Source organism: Rhodamnia argentea, chromosome 11 (genome assembly GCF_020921035.1).
Source record: "Rhodamnia argentea isolate NSW1041297 chromosome 11, ASM2092103v1, whole genome shotgun sequence".
In the NCBI taxonomy this organism is placed as follows: domain Eukaryota; kingdom Viridiplantae; phylum Streptophyta; class Magnoliopsida; order Myrtales; family Myrtaceae; genus Rhodamnia; species Rhodamnia argentea.
Genome location: NC_063160.1, coordinates 17,115,634 through 17,138,233, shown reverse-complemented (window position 1 = coordinate 17,138,233; position 22,600 = coordinate 17,115,634). Strand labels below are relative to the sequence as shown.

The window sequence follows — 22,600 nt, the reverse complement described above, 5'->3', positions numbered from 1 at the left end:
CAAGTTTCAATTTTTAGCTACCTTCACGCAACTCCAAACGCTCAAAAAACGCAACAAAAAAGATTCCTTTTTTGTCTCGCCGTTATCTGATCACTCCGGTCACCGGCGTCTCAGATCTTTCCGCTTCGGGAGCAAAGCGTTGAGTAGAGGCTGCTTTCATGGAGGCCCACTGAATCTTCAACCGAAGCGTCCAACCCAAGAAAACAAGCGAAAGGAGGAGAGGGAAACGCAGAGAGAAAGAGCTGGGTAGTGTATTGGGAAGAAGTGGCATGATGGGGTTTTGTATATGTCCGCTGGAGACTCCGGCGAGGTTGCTGTGGACGACCAGCTTCTTTCGCCACAAGCTCATGCTCTTCTAATTCACGAGCTCCCCGTGCATACATAGTATAACTCGTTCTACGTATATCTACGTACAGATATAAGTGTTTTTTCAGTGCGTCGCCCGAGTTTCGGTCCGGCCGCCGGCGGATAAAGGTCGCCGGAGATCCACTCGGGCTGAGAAGGGTATGGAGGCAGGGCGTTTTCTGTTTGATTCCTCCGCGCTTCGGGGGAACATCATGTTCCTTGAAAATGGTGATCTCTCTCTCTTTCTCTCTCGTGATTTCGCTGTTTGTTCTTGGGCCTTGACTATTGTGAATTGGTTTGTTTTGTTGCTTTTCCTAATGTTTAATCTTGTCGTTTGGCATAAATAAGGAGGCGTTTTTTTTTTTTTTTTTTTTGGCGTTTTGTGAGACGAAATGATGAATTTCCGTGCCAGTTTGTTTTTGAATTTGATTGTTTAGCTTGATCGACGAACTTTGAAACTCTTTTAGCCTCTCCTGGCTTGAGATGGTTCGATTTTGAAAGCTCCGAGCTTGGGAAAATCGTCTTCTTTAGTTGACCTCCAATGCATCTATTCCAAATTACCAGTTAAGGGACCTCAACAAGTAAGAACTAATAGAGGGAAACCTTCATATGCAAACGGTTGCTCGAAGATCTGGGTTTGGGTGCTGATGAGTAGAAATTTCGTTTCTCTTCACCGTTTGTGGTGTTTCAGGATCAAGATCCATGATGGGCATCGAGGAATCCCCAAAGAGACGTCGGTTTTTCTGCTCGCCGGACGAACTTTTGGAAGAGGAATATTACGATGAGCAGATGCCTGAAAAGAAACGTCGCCTAACTCCTGAGCAGGTACTCGACAATTCAAGATCAAACGCAATATGCTTTGATCAGATTCGTATCTTGTTCTTCCATTTCCTTTGTATTCCCACTCATCCTGCGGCATATTCAGATACTGCACTCTTTTAGTCCTGATCTAAACAGAACCATATTCCTTTCATGAGTTTTCTGAATTTGATCCGATAAGATAACAATGACTGACCTTTCATTATGGTTGGATGACCAAACATAAGAATCAATCTTACTCAAACTAGGTAGTAGATATGAAGTGACCATATTATGGAGATAGAATATGCATCATTTGGAAAGTGCCCAACTTCACCTAGACTTCCATGTTCTAACTGTTTAGGAATGTTGGCTTGGATTCAATTACTCTTAAGTGAGATAAAGCATTCAGATTCCATCTCTTCTCATCTATCAAATCAAAGACCAATTTTTTTTTTCTTTTTTAAGGAAAAGGGGAAACTACATTAGGATGGCACCTAATGTTAAATAGGCTGAGAACTTATGAAATATTTTTGGGCAAAATTAAAAAGGTGCTCCTGCTGGAGAAGAGCTTCGAGGAAGAGAACAAACTGGAACCCGAGCGGAAGACCCAGCTGGCTAAGAAGCTGGGGTTGCAGCCGAGGCAGGTGGCTGTGTGGTTCCAGAATCGCCGGGCTCGGTGGAAGACGAAGCAACTGGAAAGGGATTATGATAACCTCAAATCTTCATATGATTCGCTTCTTTCGGACTATGATTCCATTTTGAAGGAAAATGAGAAGCTCAAATTGGAGGTATGCCTTGTCTACTCTATGGTCATAACCTTGTCATGTACAAGAACTGATGAAATGGACTTGCCGGTAAATGTAAAATTTACTCATTAAACTTGGGTGGAAACTTTTCATACTTTCCCTTTTATTTTGGCCAGATGAAGCTATTCACAGTTGACTTGGGTTCTAATGCAATTTTTCGAGTATTTCAAGAATTCACAGTTGATAGCATGTACCCAACATGGCCCTTGATTTAACTAAGGATTTCGATGCGTTGGTCAACGAAAGTTGAGATGAAGATAATGGCAGACATTTAGCCTTACATTTTAAGAGTAAATAGCATGTCGCTGACCTCCATTTTGTATTATGCAGCTATTATCATTCATATACATATATGTGCTCTCACATCAGCATCTGTTACCCTTCCTAAAATAACCATTTTTCCTTCTTAAAATACGATCCTTGTGCATATTATTCACCGTTCTATATTGGCAGGTCTATTCCTTGACAGAAAAACTTCAGGGCCAGGAAGTCGAAGGAGCACCTCCAATGACAGGCCCCACGGAGCCAGCTCTGGCGGACGAGGCAGATGTACGGGCCCTACAATTCAATGTGAAGGTGGAGGACAGGCTGAGTTCGAAGAGCGGGGGAAGCGCAGTGATTGACGAGGAAGGTCCACAGCTTGTGGACAGTGGCAACTCGTACTTATTGTGCGAAAATTACCCCGGATGTGTAGCCCAGTCGGAGGATGATGGGAGCGATGACGGCCGGAGTTACTACTCGGGCATTTTCGCTGCTGCGACCGTGCAGACACATCACGAAGAAGAGGAGGAACCAATGGGCTGGTGGGTGTGGTCTTGAGATTGTGGCCTCCTTGAAAACCTCTTTCTCTCACTATGAATAGTCGATCTCCCCTGGTCCGTGTGTGTCTTCTCGTAAGAAAGTTTGGCTATGTTCCTCCTTTCGCATATGATGTCAAATAAATTGTAGCGATACTGAACATGGTGTTGTGGTCGGAATGGCCGTCTAATGGATAGGATTACTGGCCCTTTGGGTTCGTCCGCTATGCACGGTGTTTTGTACTTCTCACCTTGGTGTGAGAAATAAGAAAGTCTCAGTTTTTCCTCTCATATCTTCCCTCAATTTGTGATCTTATCTCGACACTGGTTACTTATAACTTGCCAGAATTCAAAAGAAAATTGCCGTAAGACTTCAGAGGCAGAGGATGTTTGAGATTAGATTGGACGCAAATACACTTTACGATTAATTTCTACACTTACCTGCAGATGGTAGGAATAAGGAATACCTCACATCAGGAAGCTTTCTGCATCTTCTTACCGCCCTGGAGTAACGTACCCACGTCATATGACAACATATATATATATATATATATATATAGAGAGAGAGAGAGAGAGAGAGAGAGACACACACACACATAAAGAATGAAAACTGTCTATCACTAAGCTGCATCATTATCAACATTCCTTTTTGTTTTCTTTTCGACTTTGTTCAACTTTTTACATTAATCTTCCTACTGATGAAATCTGGTAGCCGTGCGCTGCAAGAAAAATTCCTCCGATTGATTCCGACATCCCGAGCAAGCACAAAAGCTTCAGCAAAATCCGTTCCAAAAAACAAATGTGTACACCCCTTGGTTAACCCACTGATCTCTCGATAGCATTAGTACGCCAAGCTAATAAACTGCCGGATTCCTCTTTACCTCAGTCCCGACGGGCAAAGATGTCAGCCTTATACCTATATACACAAATGCCAATCAGAGCTGGCGCTATATACACATACCAATCGGAAGCAGCAGCAACCTTTTCCTAGCCTACATAATTGTGGTCAGCATGAATTGCCCTGAAGAAGCCAAATTGTATGCAATAAATCGCCTTAGTTGGGGCTTCTCTTCCCTTCTCAAAGTAACCTCTTGAATTACTTAATGTATAAGCTCAATGCTGGGGTCAGGTTTGTCTGGAAAAAAATCTACACATAATTGTGTGCTCCATCAACCCTCGGGCTCCTTCCTTTTCCTGCTTGACTTTCTGCTAGGCTTTGGTTTGTCGGTTGGATCCAAAGTGGAGGGTATTGTCTTGTCTACCACAATATCAGTTGAGTCCAAGTCGGGCAAAATATTCTCATATAGAATTGCTGAGTCCAGGGAATAAATACGCAGGGCAAGGGAAGACAAGGTGGAGGTTTTAACTGCAGCAGAGAGGGATGACCAGTACCACCACTCCTTCCTTAGATACTTTGTCTGGATCATGTCCTCCAAGACAATTGTCGCCTGAACCATCTGAAAAGACAGAGTGTGTTTCTCAAAAGAGTATTAAATGCGGTTAGCAAGACAGAAATAACCTAATTTATGATTGTGAGACAAACAGAGAGGAAAGTGAGGGAGACTAACCTCATAGATAGTCTGTGAGGATCTAACAAACGAACGCCAGGCCCACCTCCCTTCCAGATGTGCTTTTGATGGCTTCAAATATTCACCTTCTAGAGCAGCATCCATGTCAAGTAAATTAATCTTCAACTGTCTCAAAATTGGAAAGACCCTGCCAGGTAAGGGTCTCAAGGACGACTGTGGCACCACACAGCGCTGACCAAGCCCTGTTGCCATGGCGCGTTTATGTATGGGCTTTCTCTCCTTCCCTTCTGAAGAGGCCAAGGTTGATTTAGCGTCCCTGTGTGTGCCAATATTCTCACTTCCAGGCCTGGTATTATAACACTCGGATGTGTTGGTGTTGCGTATACTTCTATCTTCCCGAAGACCAGTCACTCCTACTTCCTTGTACTCCTCAGGTGGGACACTGGCATCACCACTAGATAATAGAAATGGATCATAGTCATCAAGGTAGGAAGGCCTAGATGGCACAAGTGATGGAATCCCATTAGATCCGATAAGACCAATTTGCTGTACCAAATCCTTGTTTGAATCTTTTGTGACAAACTTAGAACTTATCTCATCAATGTCATATGGGCACACGAAACCTTCATTCTGAAATGTGATCAAATCTGAGCATAAATCGAGGTGTCGACTTTTATCATACACATCGTTTCCACCTGTTCTTTCTATCTGAGCAGAATCAGACTTGAGACTTCCTTTCTTTTTGGATGAGTCTGCATTTTCTTTACCCTTCTCATGCCCTGAAGATCCTGGACTGCACCTGCCATCATTGTGCACCTCCAGTTCATCATCAGTGAGAAAGGTCCTGTGGCAGAAGAGACAATGATATCGAGATGACCAAATAAGCTCTAAACATTCACACCGATACATCCTTTCTTCACTGGGTACTCTTGCCTTTTTTGCTCGCTTTTTCAAAGTACCTGTACATTCCACTTCCGTACAACGACCATACTTTCTTTCCAAAAAAGAGGAAGCCTTTGTAGCCACACAAACAGAAGTTACTAAGTTTTCACCAATCGAGCACCCTTCTGAAGTTGCTTCACTTGCATCAGAAATTTGGCCAACAGGATCCTGACATTCCCGCAATTTAAACTTCCACCAGTTTAAAATGGCATCTTTTAGAGCCTTTTCTCTCGAGTCACTACCCTTCAACCATCCAACAAGCTGTTCTATTTCATCGTCAGTTTGATAAAAAACCCATGATTGATTCGCAGCAGCCACTCCATTTGATTTGTGCATGAAGGGACAGCAAGCTTTTGACCCCACTAGAGATGATTCTGAAGTGGGAGCAGAACCCTGAGTACCGTTCCTCTCTGGAACCACAGAATTTAAAATTTTCCTTCTTTTCCCAGATGCTAAAGTACCATCAACTACAATCCGCGGCCGACTGCCAGGCATTGCTGTAGCCCAGTACAATCGCCCAACAGAATCACTACCCAAAAACTCCCTGCGTAAAGATAGCTTGACAAGCTGTGACTCTACGTTGCTAATTGAGTCCTGCAGAGCTGAAAGCTCATTCTTCACAGAAGTCAGTTCAACCTGGTGGGTTGACTCATTCAGATCATCAAGGTGCTGAGAACAAGGGAAGTTTCTTGAATCAGAACAGAGGCAGCTTTCTTGCTCAAAGATTTTTCTTTCAGGGTCATTGACTTCTTCTGGAAAAAGATCCAATTTAGGCGAGTCATGTGATTTCACGGTACTATCATCGGTTTGAGAAGCCCTCGAGGATAGAGTGTTGCCAAGCAGTTTTCTGTCGCCATTGGAAATGCCATTGTCCACCAGTTCACAGTTGTTGTTTGTAGGATTACCTGCCTTATCCTTGTAGAGACCGTTCTTCTCTGCCATAGCAATAGATGAGTGGTCAAAACCATTAAGCCCACATTTTTCACGACCAGCCTCCACAAGTTGCAGCTCAGGGAGGCTATTAAGATTCTTGGATTTTTCACTTGGCTGATGGACAATTCGTCTAGTGTTGTTTGATTGTGCCGGGTCTAAACCACGCTTCCCCATAACCTCTCCGCATGTGTTAGTGGCACCATCAGCCGTTGCAGCTCTTGCCACCAGGTAGTCTTCCTTTACCTTCAGGTTCTTCCACTCCGTGATAAGCATTCGCATCTTCTGCTGCAGCTCAGCAGATATTTCTGCACACTGCTCAAGGTGTTGTCGAACAAGAGCTGAGTTAAGCAACTCATCACATAAGAATTTGAGCAGGAAGGTCCTCTGCACCATGGAAAAAACATTTCATAAGTGGAAACTACTGCCAAATAATAACACAACCTGACAAATGAAAGCGGCTATGATTCTGGTAGCCTCCCACCAACTTATGACTGAACCACCCTCATCCCAGTAACAAGTAAAGAGGAAAACAATTTCACTTCAAATTAAGAAAGCTTTAGCAATTTGAGTGGGCTTCAAGCTTCACGTCTTTCTTTTATCAGTTTCAAGCCGTACATTTTTTAATGAGTGGCCAGTAAACATTGAGGATATTTTCTGATGGATGAATTCAACAAACAATTTTCACTCCAAATGTCTCGGCACAAGATTTTTCACTTTCAGTTAATGATTTTCCTTGGCCAAACTCAACTGCTGAAGTGATTCTTTAGGCAGCCAGTACACTTCATGACCGCCTGTTACTTAAATATCCAGAATGTTTCTCCTCACAGGTTCCTTGGAGTGACAACCACTGCTTCCTACTCAAAGGATGATCTCATATCATGTAGCATCAGGTTGAACCTTTCAATTTATTAGTTTAGACAGCAAGCAATGGCAAATTATTTCAGATGCTTCAAGAAATCATGGACCTTGGATATGCCAAGTGTGAAGCACTGGTACACGAAATGATGCAACTAGCACTTGTACTAACTAAGACGGTAATTTTCTCATGTTGGAATGAACACTACTTTCCTGGATCTTATCGAAAAATTAATCAATGACATGATGAACCCATTCATTCCATGAGCAAAATCAGCATTGAACACCTTGTTATAAACACTAACAGCCATAAGCAAATTATTGCAGGCTTGGAGGTTCGAGAGCAGCAATTCTTGAGGTACGGCCAAAAGACAGATGTTCCATCAGGCAATAAATTTCACACTATTCTCTAGTCATAAGTATGAAAACAGGCCTCTCAAAAGATGGAAAAAAAAATTGTGATGCAAACGTTAAGCTTTCCAATTTTACGTGACCAGAATTAAGTTTCTTAGGGGATGGCTTCTTGAGAGTCATATACATAATGGCAACCCTTTTGCGTAATTGACAAACCAGTGTTAAAAAAGATAAACACTATTCGATAAATTTACAAGTACATGTACCACAAGAAAAGAACAAGTGGCCCATCCGAAGTATCTCGAAATTTGTTTGAACTCTTTAGTAGGTAACGAAATAATTCTCATTATTCGGGCAGAGAAATCAATGTGAAAGTCAAGAGTCAAGAATTATCACTATAGCAGTCTTACAGCCCATGCTCTGCACGGGTTACTGTCTATTTAGCTTTTTGCACATTTATGGTTATATTCAAAACAAATGGTTGCTTTAGGTTTTTTATGATAGCCCAAATGGTTCTTAAACTTTGGTACAATATGCAACGTCACCCCTGAATTTTTAATTTGCACAATGTGGTCCTAAATTTTGGCCAAATGTGCAGTGTTGTCCCTACACTTTTAGTTTGTTCGATGTGATCCCTGAACTATAGGTACGGGTTCATTAGTCCCTAAACTATATGAATATGTTTCAAAATTCACGGATCACATTGAACATTGGACCGGAGCTCAAGGACGACATTGCACATTGCACCAAAGTTCAAAAACCATTTGTGTTATTTTTCCTTGTTTTTTCCTTTTGCCAGTACATTTAGAGACGCACCTCTCAAGAATGATAAACCATAGAAGTTAAAGATCAATAGGTATGACAATAAGAATGACCTCCATTAATAGTAAGATATATAATAAAGTAATGCATAGATGAACCTTATTAATAGAAGGATAGTAGTTGTACATTATATATAGATGTAGACATATAGATATACAATTTTGGATTTTGTCGCAATCGAAAGTCAAAAGTACATCCAATAGATACTGTTATTGCAGAGGTTTCTCGAACTTTCAGAACGAAAGGCAACACTTCTTCGTTTTTCTTTTCGGCACATGTCAATTGAATGTTACAGAAAAAAAAAAAAACCTTGTGAACAGTCTATTTCCAAGTTCTAGATTCCAAAAACAGAAATGTTTTCTAGAATACTTCAAAGAGGCTTTCAAGGTTTTCACTTAAGTGAGGAAAAAACGACACTTGTGGCCCATCTCATCAATCTTTGAAGCAATGGCCAATCTAAAAGACAGCAAATGTGCCAACCAAAATCTCCTTTCTCGTCCTAAAAGTCCAAGATCTACCTACCAACAAAAAATGTTCTTGTCTAACAGATTTATGTAAGAAAATGACTTTGAACGAATTTATCGAATTAACTAAAAGAGGAAGACATAAATATCCAGTATTATCTAAATATCCCATGGACAACTGAAAATAAAATATAGGCATGTTCCAAAGAGCAATTAACAGCTCACATTAGAGAGTATATAAAAGTCTACTGAATGTACCTCATCAACAGTATAATCCCAGTACTCCTTTTCTTCCATTCTAGATACTAAATCAGAGAGTGCCTCCAAGTAGTCGCGGGTAACTTCTTGAAATCTTTTACCTCGGTGCTTGCGGATGACATAATTCTGCCCGGACACATCTTGAACTAAGCGTCTACCGACAACACAAGAAGGGCAATACCAGTTTCCTTCAGGAATTCTCGCAAGTGGAGGATTCAAGCAATAGGTGTGGTACTCAGCATCACATGTGTCACATAGCAAAACACTGTCATCATCTCTGTCGATACCGCAAACTTTGCAGACTCCTTCCTCCCATGGGGCCTTAGGAAGCTCACTTAGAGAGGCAAGAACATCATCAACTTCCTTCTTTATATCTGCACTCAATGATTCCGATTTTGCATACACCCGCAGTTTATCAACAAGAGTGACAACCTGCATGGAAGGTGCGGAACTAATGTAACCTCCCAACAGGAATACAAAAGACCAAGAGTCACAAGTAACTTAACTATACAAGATGGCTGATTCAAATCATGCAAACACGTGTACAAGTTGGAAGTGTTGCGTACTGCATAACCTTTACTTAAAAAAGTTTTTGCGCACCAGATATGTGAGCATTAAAATCTACCTTGTTACTCAGTTGGTTTTCGAGAAAATTTTGTTAACCCGAGGAAGAGGACATTAGGGGCAAATTTTTAATCTGAGCCCAAAATAAGGTAAAACGGATGACATCCTACACCTACACATACATGTTCATTTGCTAACCTATTGGACAATATGAAGCTTTTATTTGGATAGTGCTGCTATCAGCAACTTATTCACAAATAAAGAAAAACAGATTTACATACCTTCTCTTCATATAATGACTCGAAATTTTGAGATAATTTGTCAGCTAGCTCAACCACATCAGTCTGATCCTCGAAGGCAGTCCTTACATTATTCCACAACTGCACAGAGAATTTGACATACAGGAAAGGAAGTCCATTAACATACACAACATAGCCATTTCTGCTATCAATCATTGATACATTTACAGGAAAGAGGATACTTCATTCCATGTAGACCTGTCACATGAAAAACTCAGAAAACATAGAAATAGTTCTCAACAGAAAAAGGAAAAGATGAAGGAAGCTGAGTGTGGGAAGGAAAATTATAGTGGAGTTGAAAGCTTACACAGCTAAAAAGGATAAATAATATGAAAATAGATGAGTTAAATTAAGATTGGCTGGTATAAGATTTACAAACTATCAAGAAAAAAGATAGAAAATGAGATTACATAAATCATAAAAATTAGGGGGATCAAAGGCACAAAAAAAGGTCCAGGGAACCAATTGCACATTTGACAAGAGTTAGGGGACCAAAAGTGCTCTTAACTCATTGAGCTAGGATAAATCTATAATAGACAATTTCTTAAATTTTGTATAGTTGAGATTCCAATAGATTGAAACCACTTAAAGTAATATGTATGGTGACAAAAGTTCATTCTATATTTCTTCCATGGAATTGAGAATATTCTATGATACTAATTCCATTTGCTTAATTTGTATACCGAATTTTGTGCATGCGCTTGCCCTTATCTGTAGGCTTAAATTGTTTAAACAACTGTAATGAAAGAATATCTGGTTTTAAATTGAAATGAGATAATGCAAAGTTGTGAAAGAGAAGACAAAATTGAGAGTGGAATAGAGTAATAAAAAGGAAGAAATTAAAACAGAGGGTGCATATCTAAACTTTATTATTCGTATATACTTGTGTCAAATTTCACGTAATATGCTAGATAAGAGGTATTTTAGGAAGAAACTGATTATTTACAAAATGGAACCCAGCTTGATATTATTCACTAATATATTAGTATTTTCACACTAGACAGAATTCATGTACAGTTGGGTGGCTTCGATAATCACCATTTACACATAATAAATAAGAGTTATATAAGCAATAAATAAGAACAATTTCTAAATAGTTTCATCCCTCTAAGATATCACTGCAATTAGAACTTTAATCACGACAAAGAAGATAAGTTTCTAATAAAGATTTTTCCTGGCCATTGACAAAACACACTATACACGTATTGTATATAAAAAAAATGCATCAGAAGTATCTAAGTTGACCCGTGTTAAACTAAAAACTCCACATTATCAAAATTAGCATCATCCCGCATTGCTCGTGTCGTCGTGTCACAGTAACAGTCGCCACATAGGTAACAACTTCCACTCATCCATTGTCTTGGGAAATAGTGGGCGGTGGCTACCATTACCAAGGCAGCAGATTAGAAGAAGCTTTTTAATAAAAAACTAAATAAAAATATTAATAATGATTTAAAGGGAGAGAGACCAAAAGGTGATCTGTCCCTTAATAATAAATGATAGATAAATGCAATCAATATAGCCACAGAAATGGTAGTTACATTTCTAATATCTTGGAAGTAAAGTATAGAAGAGATTTGTAACTTCGTGCATCCGCATGGGTCATTTACTAGCTTGGGCAGCCATTTCCAATTGTACCCTTACCTTCTCTTCCATGTACTTTATTAGGACAACTGACCATTTATGACGAGACCATTAATTACACATATCGCGAGAAAAGTCAATGCATTGAAAATTGCAAAATTTCCTCATTTTGTTGCTAAGTAAATGGGGTACTCAGTAGCAAAATGCTCATAATTACTAGATTTTCCACTTCTAAGCATTGCTTAAAAACCAAATAAACTGGAATACCCATCATGTTCCATTTCCCCAAGTTCCACCACGTTCCCCATTATTCCAGTCAATCATAGAAAACGCAACCTGGGCCTAACAATCCAAGGCACAAGGAGGGAAAAATCCATGGAATGACGAGAAGGGAAGAAAAAAAGTACACCATAGAAACTCTACATTACCAGCAGGAAACAAAATCAAGATTGAATGAGTATCATAAAATAAGTCCCAATTCACATGAAAAGCATACCTCTCGAACATCCTCGAGAAATGCTTCCTGTGAACCGCCATAAGCCCCAACTGCCAATCTCAAATCAATGGTCCTAAAATCCAGTGGTCGAGACACCATAGCTGGAGATCCAAGAAGTCCCTCCTCATCTTTGTCATTACTATTCATTATTTTTCTTCCCAGCAAATTGCAGAAAACTCTTTCATCATCGGCAGCGGCGGCTTGACGTAGGACAACACGACATTTCTTCATTATCACATCAGAAACAGAAATGACAGTCCTCCTCTTACTTTTCTTTTCAGGTTTCGGTTGTGGTGCTTCACCAGATATGTCTGCTAGCACAGAAAGAACAGCTTTCTGTGTTCAATCATCAAAAGGATAGAGTTCAGCATGATTGCAATGAGATGAATGATGACCATAAGCATAGACAACAAATTCAAATTCGGCAACAGAAAAACAAACAGATTAATTGCATCATAGAGTCCAACAATTTTCATGTCATGATGTTAAAATATCCCATTGGACTCAATGTTCATAAGGGAGCAAACTCTAATAACTCCCCAAATTTAACAGAGGACCAAGAGGTAAAATAGAGGTTTCTGAGCACTTAAACCTAATGCAAGTAACATCTGTAGAGATTGCTTTTTCGAGAGAAATTTTCCAGGTTCATTTCTCCCTGCAGAAAGCTTCAGCGTGCAAAACACACAAACAACAGAACAATGCACAAGGCCAGATAAGTTCAGTGAGTTAAGAAAGCAATATGATGCATCGACACATAACAGGAGAAACATAAGACATCATAAAGATGAGAAGCCAAGGCCGGCACCTTCGTTGGTCCTGATGCATTGCCCTTATAGACTTCCTTGCTAATTGAATGTTCCAATATTTTCTTTGCCCAGTCTGGTGGATCTTTAGCCAAAGCATCATGCACACACTTCCTAATTCTGGTGCCAACATTTGTTGGTAACTTTTTCACAGGCACTAGGGCCTGGGCCCAGTCTGGAAGATTACCATCACCGGCAGAATTCTTTTCAACAGCATCGGGTCCAGCTGATTCTTCCACTTCCAGGGTGAGAAACTCATTTTCTTTGCTCATAGAACCAAGAATTTGCTTTGAAGCCTCTGCAAGCAACTAGATATCAAACCATTCAAGATGTTATGAAAACGATTTTTCAAAATAGCAGTCATAAATCAGCGGTATGAAAAAGGAAACTCGAATAGCACCCAAAGGTACATAACAGATTTATTTATAATAAGGGGCAAAAGTTACACATAGATAAGTAATCAATCTAACAAACCAAAAACTTAGTGTTACATTGAGTGTAACCATCTGGTCTTCCCGAAATGAAAGGGTATGCCCACACCCTACAAATGCTAAGATTTTCTTTCCCTAACATAATCCAGATGAGCACATAAAGAACCATCAGCTGCAGCATCTTATCCTTGGAGAAGCAAATTCATCCTGGGATGCAATTTCCTTGATTGCTGCATTTGATATTACTGCTAAATCACTGGTCCTTAGGTAACCTTATTTTTGTTGGAAAGTGAGCATTGATAGACTATCATCTCTAATTTCTTTTACAAGATTTCTAAAGTTAATCCTTTCTGTCACTCCTCCCAAGCAAAAAAGGCAACATTGGGCTGGATAATACTTTCCAAAGAGATTCCAAAGTAGGTAGTTTTGTTCTTCCTATGTGAACTGAGGAAAACGGGCTTGGCGCTATCCAGCAAAAGTTTCACCAGTCTACATAAATCAAATCTTTCCTTTTAATATTCCCCCTCATTACATATCGAGAACAATGAAACAACACGCGCTAAACTTTATCCTAGACTTCCTTCATAACTTGCATAGGAGTATAAATACAGCTGCATGCCTAGTTAATTGGCAGCATCTAACCTACCAATTCCTAACAATAGCATCCACACTGGCAAAAAATGCCCATTTCATATATTCCTTCTAAGGATGGATGTTGACTTAAAAAGCAGCGCTATTTAAGCTGCAGATATGTAACTCTCCCACCACTGATGAAAAATTTACATGAAAAGAAAAAAGCAAAGAATCCACAAAGACAAACAAAGATCAAGTTTCAATTAAAACCATACAAATTACTCGAGCATCCACTGCAACCTCTCTGAAAAATATTTAAATCAGTAGGCTCGGACGATATTTATAGCAATCTAACCCCTTACTAGAGCCAATGTACACAGTTAGTGGGTTTTAGCAGATTCGACTCTTCTAGAGGGGAAATGATAGTCTCATAGGAATTTGCTTCACAATAAAGTTGAAGAGCTATCGTAATTCAACTCTAGATAATAAGGAACAAAAAAAAAGGGGGGGCGCGAAAACTTATGCTTGATCTTACAAGAGCATCCGCTTCCATCCCAGCAACTCCGGTCAATGAGCCGCAAAGCACACCACCATCACCTTGTAAGCAGCGAAAAACTTTCCCACTTTCACGACTAGTAACATCAGCAGAGTCGGAATTACCATCCATGGTTATGATGGACAAAATATACCTCCGTGCTAATTCAGGCCAAGTCAGCTCATTGATAGGTAGCATACTGAGTTTAGCTCTTTTTGCAGGAAGAGAGCTTTCTATATCTTTTCTCCTTCCCCTTCTGGATTTTAATTCACCAGTCTCAAAATTTCGATCCACGAGTGCAGCAACCTTCAACTGCAGCTCACCTATTAAAACTTCAAGCAGCAAGCTATGCACCTTTGTCAAAGCTATACCACAACAGGTACTGAATTCAATACATGGGCTTTTAGCATAAGTTGATTCCTTCTTTGCCCCTGTTTCCACTGACCTAAATTTACACAGATGTTCCCCACAAAACTGTGAACCGGGTGCAGTTCCCGAGGGTGTTTCGTCACCCCTATGATCACTTGAATGTAAATCCAAGACTTGGCATTCTTGCAATTTCTGACCAAAATTCACTGCAACCTTGCTAACATCTACCCATGGGTTGATAAGTTCATCTTCTAGCTTCTTCAGAGGGAGAGGCTCTTTTAAATCCAGAATATCATGGAAACGCCACAATACTTCCCATACCTGCATCAATTAGGAATAATGACGTCATGTTTCGACTGGAGGACACTCTAATTGGTATTTTCATAACTAACGTCATAACCATAAAATAATGTCCTCATTTATACCTGGTAACAATCTCCAGCAATTGCAGGTGATAGCCTGGAGCAGGGCTCTGTCCCAGAAGGAGGGCTAGACCGATCATCTCCGTCCACTGTACTTTTTCTCAATTCGCCAAATAGACCATCTAATGTTCCTTCTTTGATCCGTACTCCTTCTTTTCTTTTAACAATGAAGTTTCCATTTCCAATAGTCAGCGACCTTGTATAGTTATTTCTATTACTCAAGAGTACATACCTAGAACAGCCTTCAATGCCCGGAAGCTTTTCTATAGTTTCTTGCACAAATTCTGCATCCAATCCAAATCTATCCTGGCCCAACCATTTTAGCAAGGCATCAGTTGAAATATCAGAATCACTGTTGTACAATGGGAAGCCTGCAAAAACTGGTGAGCTGGAAAATTTCTGCAAAGCAATCGGAGCAGGAACAGACTTTTCATCCATCATATCCCAGTAAGATGAGATTGTCTCATTTTTTACGTGTTTGCAAGACAGCTTGTAAGAGCTTTTCCTGCTACAGATGTCAGAGAAGGCATCGACAAATTTTTGAGACAATTTTTTCCAAGCCAAGGATGATGAACGCTCTTCAACCACAATTTCACCAATTTCATCTCCAAGACAGTCCTCGTGATTGACAGAAGTTGCATAATGAACAAGAGCAGTACTTGGATCAGTTTGCATAGAGCTTTCTGTCACATCAGAAACTTCATTCCTGCCACTACAAAGGCAAGCCGAAAGTTCATTTTCAACAGGAGGCAAAGGGTTGGTGAGGATTGCCTGAATGATTCCATCATCATCACAGTCCATACTAGAGTATATAACATCATCAGTTGCTTTGGTATCTGGCCCAGCATATTGTCGAAGGACTCGCCTAAAGAGGATAGTTGATCCATTTGGAATAGGTACTACAGAGCAAGAACATCTTCTGATCTTGAATAGAGGTCCAGAGTCGCCACCATCCAACACCTCACAAAACATAATTGAACCAGTAATCTTATCATGCCAGCAGGACCTGTAACCTACAGGCAAGATTCTGTCCAGTTCATGATATGAAGGTCTCAAGTCAACTAACCCCAAATGGAGAACAAAGAAATCTTCAAATTGCACAGGTAGCCCATCCTGAAAAGGCAACGAGTAGCAAATATCAGTTCGAAGCAAACTTAACCAGCAACTATGGAAACAAGCACACAAGTCCCTTCTGATTGATTTTATCATTTGCCAAACAATTTTCCCTTTTTTTTTTTCTTTCTCAGCCAAAGCTAGAGGAAGTAGTTTGCATAAAAATTTACCAAGAGCAAGGATAAAAGGGAGAGGGATCAGGCACTTACTTTGGATTGCTGAAATTCAGATCCAAAATTCTCCTCAGATCCAGCTTCTGTGGCTTTAAGAGTCTTCCCATTACTAGATACCAGTTCCATAGTTTGACTGTCAGATATGAATTCCTTAGGATGAGCATGTGTAAGGTATCCCCTGCTTTCAGCAAAACCATTAATTACAGACCTAGATGACTTCCTTTTCCTAGGTAGATGAAATTTCTCCAGCACAGTAGATCCCTCACTATTTAATTTGGGCTCTACAAGCTTGTGGTTTGACGTCAAACCAAGATAAGAAGCAACTCCAGACATTGTATCAAATTTTAGCCCACCAGGAGCACAGTACCAGACATATGTTCCACAGCCATTATAGGATTCTTTGAACTCCACGTACCAACCTTCATCAAGAACACCATGCCATTGAGAAATATAATCCCTAAGAGTCTGCAAAAGGAACTCCTTAGGATTCCCAGATGATAGTCTTATCACTGTATTATTATTGCTCTTTAGATGTATAACTGGAAAACCCAAATCGACTTCAAAGTTTCCACACTGCATTAATGGATGATGCTGAATATCTCTAACACCAGCTCCCAAAGTCTCAGTAACAACACCGGCAGCATTTTCAAAGTGACATCCATTTCCAGTGTGTGAATAACTTGAACATCTAACCGGAGCACCAAATGAATTCCCACCAGCAGAATTATCACCCGAGGTGCGCTTTCTAAATGAAACCAATTGAAAATCAGCTACTCATAAAAGTAGGTTCTCAAGATCATTACAGCAGTGTATTCTATTGACAAGAACAAAAGGAGGGGATTCAAACACCGCAACCACTACAAAGATAGTTAACAAGCATGCCCAGAACATACTTGCTCACAAATCATGCACGGGGTGAAGGCTGAAATTAATATTAAAAAAAAAAAAAAATCAGCAACACCCACATGACAGTATAGTCAGTGCTTCCAGATATCAATCCAACTCCTCAAGCTGAGCAGTCATTTGATGAGTCAATGCTTGCAACAGCTACCCAGTCTAGTTACCACCTTAAGATGGAGGAACATAGTGAATGACTACATTAATCTTACATGCATAAAGTTGGGTCGGACATGCTTTCTATATAAGCAATCTATTATGTCTCCTTTTATACTCTACTTTTCTCTCTTCATTTACTAAATATTAATCTTTTCTTAGTAACTATAAAAATGTTCTCGGCGAACAAATATGAAGATCACTTTGGGCAATACAATGTGCTCATCAGAGATGAAATTGTTGGGCTTTTATTTCATTGCGGTACCCCAAAAAGAGAAAGGTCAAATATACTGCACAATTTCTCTCTATTTTCCGCATCTATTTTCTTAAGATTAACATGCCGAGAGAGAAATACGAAATTATGTAAGTGCTTGAAGATAAGAACACCTCCTGCAGTGAAATGCAAATCCCTCAGTAGCTGCATCAACCTCACTTCCATATTAGTTCAAACAGCTAGAATTATGGAATTAACCACTGAACCTGATTCGCTATTTGCCATATAACCTGCTTTCACCCTCCTCAACGAAAACAATTCCACTCAATTTCCGACCCTAATGCTTACTACATGCCAACGCAGCAATTCTGCAGGAGCAAATTGTTACAGATTGGGACAGTTAAACCAAGTTCCCAAGGATCGCTACCATAGAGTAGACACTGCTTTACAGGCCCATCAGTCATTGCGCACCAGCAGAATGAAGTGATAAGACTAGTAGGATTTTGGCATTGCTGAAGTGTGTAGTACTTCAGGTAACCACATGGAAATTTGAAGCCATTAATTAAACAAGGTAATTACTCAAAATGGTTTCAAAGACAGCAATTTTTACAGCATTTCCCATACCAACGGTCTATTGTACAACCTAAGATGAATCCAGTGAGATCCAGGAGTTGAATAAGAAGTTTTAGTTGTTACACTAAGTACAGTTTTTTCTTTTTTCTTGTTTGTCGTAGTACATTTTATTACTCGCTTCAAATATGATGGAATTGTGTGATTGTCTGCTTTGGTGAGCAGAAGGCCTTTATTAATTCTGTTATTTGATATGGAAAATTCAGCTTGACGAACCATGAGCAGCTACGATATTATCCTCTTGAACGAATCTGTAACCTTCATTAGCAAATTCATTTTCTATGGTTTCCCCGATCAAACTAGAGGTTACCAAAGAACCATGCATAGGGAGCCGCCAAATACACCAGCTATGCCTAACATGTGAAATGGGTGCAGAAGGATGTTGTGCTCAGCCTGGAATAGCCAGAAGAGGAAGGCTTAAGCTCATGTCCCTCATCTCCAATACGACTCCAAATGAAACCATGGCCTCAAGCTGTTGGGACTGAGAAGGCCATATGGCTCAAGGGAAAAAATGGCAAGACCGAGGCATGTAGCGCAACAAGGCAAGACTGTCCGACGAGAAAAGCCTAGGCGGCCATATTATTGCACCCAATATGTGCGCCCAGAATAGGTGGCTAAGAATGGCATTCTTCCAATTTTTATGCTATATAAGTAGTCTTGGCTGTCGATAGTGCTGACATTTGAATTATCGTGATGTCTTAACCTCCTAGCATAGACCCATGAGCACTCCTTAACTTGAGAAACTATCAGATATAATTGGTGAGACAGCAATTTTACATTGGTTAAGGGGCACAGAGAAAAACCTAAATAGCTTCGGCATGTTTAAACAGAATTATGAGGTTACATGGTACTACAAGGAAATTAGAGTGTTAACCAATAAATGCCATGTAGAATGAGTGGCAGAGACATATTAAAAGTTATGCTCTGTAGAGTGAGAAGAAGCTAATAACAACTTAATCAAATTTGCATTTGATCCCAGCAATGCCCTCCACTCGTGAATTATCAAGTTCAAACAACAAAACCATAGGCATCCATCACACCGGCAACAAAAATCCAACATTGGAGCATCACAGGGTAACCGGTTAAAGCACACAATAGTAGTAGTGAGTATCAAGCACTCACATTAAATGGTCTATGAAAATGCATCATACCAGCTTAACATGCTAGATGGATAATAAGATCCCAAGTAGACCCGTCAAACGAGTTTTTGGCGAGTCGAAAATAATCTGACCCAAATTGACCATTTTACTCCGTTTTGACCCATTTCGATGCAACTCAAATTTAGCGACCATATCCGACCCGACTCATATTTGCTAAAGCACTTCCGCATTTAACCCAATTTAGGAAAAGTCATATCCAAATTAAGGCTAGGGATCGGAGTAAGCAAGCGTGAGATCAAGTGAGGGCAAGAGAGAATCATAAAAGTGGGATGGGTCTAACTAAGTTGTGAACCGATTTAATATACTTATTTTGGGCTTTACCATTCTGAACCCATTCATTGAATATAACTAAGCCTTCTAACAATCCAACCCATCAAATATCGGTTAAGAAATGGATCAATGACCCATTTTGACCGGTCAAATCCCAAGCCAGAATTTGACCAAAGGCTAACAAAAAGAAGACAAAGTCCGCGGAAAATCTAGATGTTCTTAGGCTCCCTATAACCATATGCACATGCATATGGAAAGCAACCGCCAGCTCAACCTCCATCAAAAAACTAATATCCAAGTGAGTTTCTACAACTCCCCGAGGATCTAATCCTCCCATAGGCGGTGCCCTTGGATCAACCAGAGTAAATCTCACTCATTGATTGTTAAATTTTTAAGCTTGTCGTACGACATCATGTATAGGAAATAGGGCAAAATGCACAATGTTGCGACAAGTTACAACCGGGAATCAGTTCTTCGGTAAACCATAGACACTCCTATCAAGTGAGCATAAACAAAAAGCCAAAATACCCTTCTTCAAACTTCTAATAGCTAGTAATATAGTCAAGAAGTACTTTATCGTCTGCCTTTAGCATGCAACGCCAATCTTATACATAGATGCGTTATACCAAGTTTCAGTTAAAGCAGCAAAATATATCTGATCAAAATTATCACAAGACTCCCCATAACGCCTCCGCTCGGTATTACCAGTAAAGTGCGCTAAAAATTACTCCGACAGAGATTGACCATGAAGGAAAGCGAAGTAAAGCCATCAAACAGCCTTTGTCAACTTAAATGAGCTTAGACAACACCCATAAAAAACTCTTAAATGAGCCATATCATCCTAATGCGCATGAAAATCTCCGGTTACCTCAGCTCGATCACAGCATCACTCCCTTCTCCATCACAATCACCGTCGCTGGGCGGCGAAGCATTCATATCCAGGAACCGCCTCCTGTTCGGCTTAAACCCTAACGGCCACCGCCGGCTCTTCACCCCCCTGCCCACGCACTCCCTGCACACCCACTCCTCCACGTCCATCCCCCGCATCACCCCCGCGCACGCCACGTGAAACCCTCGCTCGCAGCCGTCGCACACAACGACGTGGCCGCCGCCGCCCTCGGGCTCCCCGCAGGCGGCGCAGGGGGCGGGCGAGCGGGCCACGACGGGCTCGGCCGCGGGCTCGGCCGGGGGCTCCGGGGCGTCCTGGAAGCTGCGCACGACGTCGAAGGGGTCGGAATCGGCGGTGGGGGACGGGATCTCGTTGAGATCGATCTCGAGGTGGGAGGGGCGGGCCGCCTCGCCGCCGCCGGGCCTGGGCTCGCTGACCTGCCGCTGCCGGCCGATGTCGCCGGGCTCCATCACCTATCCGAGGGCGAACTTGTCGTCCCTGCGCTGTTGCGTGAGGAATGGCATTGTGCGGGTTCCGAGATTTGAAGGAGGAGGCGCTTTCTCTCCTTTTCGAGCTATTTTGCGCTTTTATGGCAATTTCTGGTTTCTTGGATTTTGGACCTTTGTGTTCACGTTTTTTTTGGCTGAAACGCAGAAGAGAGAGAAGACTGAGCTGAGCGAGATAGAGATAGAGAGAGAGAGGAGAGAGAGAGAGACGTATCCAAAGGACCTGACTTTCTATGGAACAGAGAGAGAGAGAGAGAGAGAGAGATGAGGAACTGGATTTTGGGGTTTTCTACTCCCGCGCGTGCGGACGCACTTCATACTCGCTCTCTCAGAGCGGCACGTGGGAATGCGAAGCTCGAGCCGCGATGGCAGCTGCTCGACCCATTTGGTTGCGGACGGGGCTCGCCCGTGATCGGCGAACGCTCGCCCGTGTGTCGGGTTTGGTTTCGTTTCACTTTCGGCTTATTCGAACCACGAAAACAAAGATTCGGCCTTTTTTTTTTTTTTGCTGAGTTGATGATCCCAAACAGATGAATTACCAAACTCGGAAATGAGTTTTGTTTTCACGGTTATGAATAGCAATAATCATATTCTCGTAACGTATTACTATTAGGCTTAGATGGGACAAAATAGGTCAAGAATCCATATTATAACCACATTTAAAAGTGTGGTCATAAATAGATTGCTTAACAAACTTAAGTGAGCCATGTCACTTGACTATTTAATGGGTCTTAAATGAATTTTAAATGAGTGCGTTGCCTAACTATCATAAGTAAGTTATAAAAATGTTTTCTAGTTCTTTTATATTTTATTTCTTTTTCTTTTTCTTTTTGTCTTTTACCTTTTTTCTTTGGACGAGTCCATCGAGGGCCGCAAAACCCTCGCCAAATAAAACCCTCATCCAATGGTTGGCAACCCTCATCGGACTTTGAAAAGAAAAAGGAAAAAAAAAAAAAAATCCACAATATTTTTAAATTTTTAATTTCTTTTATTTTTTTAATACTTATATAATATTTTTCACAATATTTTAGTAATATAATTTTTTAATAATTCATAAGTTTTGCTAAATTTGATTAAATATGAAAGTATTTCGTAATATGAATTGAGTCCGGTTTGGATCATTAGATTTGTATTATATGAAAATGGGTCAAGACAGATTAAATGGGTCAACATGGTTCAAACCATATTCGACTCAAGCCACCCGTTTGACACATCTGCTCACGCCCATTTTTTAGGGGTGCATGGCGATTAGAGGTGTCAATATGGGTTGTAAAATCATATTTTAACCCATACTCAATAAAATTAGCAAAACATGGGATAGTCAAGTTTCAATAATTGGGTTATTAATTGGTATAAATTTTAAGTCTAATTATATATGGGTTTTCAATGGGCTTGTCTTTGAATCTAGGGAAAATTTCATTTAACGGCCCGAAGTCTTTTTATTTTTTCAAACAAGAGCCTTAAATGAACTTTATTTCAATTAAAGGCCTAAAATGCCATCATTTTCTCAACAAAAGGTATGAAGTAAACATTATTTCAAAAAAGTGTCGAAATTGCCCATAAAATCTCAAAAAATGGCCTATTTTTAGGGCATTTTCGCTTTTTGCATA

The 22,600-nt window shown here is 40.5% G+C and overlaps 2 protein-coding genes across 3 annotated transcripts; one reads left to right on the top strand and one right to left on the bottom strand.

The window, feature by feature from the left end:
- Positions 1–3,040, top strand: LOC115757476 (homeobox-leucine zipper protein HAT5). The gene is made up of 4 exons (XM_030697714.2): positions 1–573; positions 1,037–1,170; positions 1,695–1,934; positions 2,406–3,040. The coding sequence occupies exons 1-4, from the start codon at positions 507–509 to the stop codon at positions 2,769–2,771; spliced, it is 807 nt and encodes a 268-aa protein (XP_030553574.1). The 5' UTR covers positions 1–506; the 3' UTR covers positions 2,772–3,040.
- Positions 3,041–3,346: 306 nt separating this feature from the next.
- LOC115757471 (methyl-CpG-binding domain-containing protein 9) lies at positions 3,347–21,185 on the bottom strand. 2 transcript variants are annotated; one of them, XM_030697708.2, is made up of 10 exons: positions 20,464–21,185; positions 16,305–17,013; positions 14,986–16,095; positions 14,192–14,881; positions 12,655–12,960; positions 11,850–12,185; positions 9,752–9,850; positions 8,907–9,338; positions 4,318–6,537; positions 3,347–4,206 (listed from the first exon to the last, which is right to left on the bottom strand). In XM_030697708.2, the coding sequence occupies exons 1-10, from the start codon at positions 20,952–20,954 to the stop codon at positions 3,919–3,921; spliced, it is 6,681 nt and encodes a 2,226-aa protein (XP_030553568.2). In that variant the 5' UTR covers positions 20,955–21,185; the 3' UTR covers positions 3,347–3,918. The 2 variants fall into 2 exon arrangements, with proteins under 2 accessions (XP_030553568.2, XP_048128819.1); XM_048272862.1 differs by having other exon boundaries at positions 16,305–16,446.
- Positions 21,186–22,600: the final 1,415 nt, after the last annotated feature.

Coding starts and splice junctions, on each gene's coding strand:
- LOC115757471 (XM_030697708.2), bottom strand. CDS start 20,954: ATGGAGCCCGGCGACATCGGCCGGCAGCGGCAGGTCAGCGAGCCCAGG. Junction 12,186..12,654: donor ATGCATCAGGACCAACGAAG/GTGCCGGCCTTG, acceptor GATTGAACACAG/AAAGCTGTTCTTTCTGTGCT. Junction 6,538..8,906: donor GGGATTATACTGTTGATGAG/GTACATTCAGTA, acceptor TCCATGGTGCAG/AGGACCTTCCTGCTCAAATT.
- LOC115757476 (XM_030697714.2), top strand. CDS start 507: ATGGAGGCAGGGCGTTTTCTGTTTGATTCCTCCGCGCTTCGGGGGAAC. Junction 574..1,036: donor CATCATGTTCCTTGAAAATG/GTGATCTCTCTC, acceptor GTGGTGTTTCAG/GATCAAGATCCATGATGGGC. Junction 1,171..1,694: donor GTCGCCTAACTCCTGAGCAG/GTACTCGACAAT, acceptor AAAATTAAAAAG/GTGCTCCTGCTGGAGAAGAG.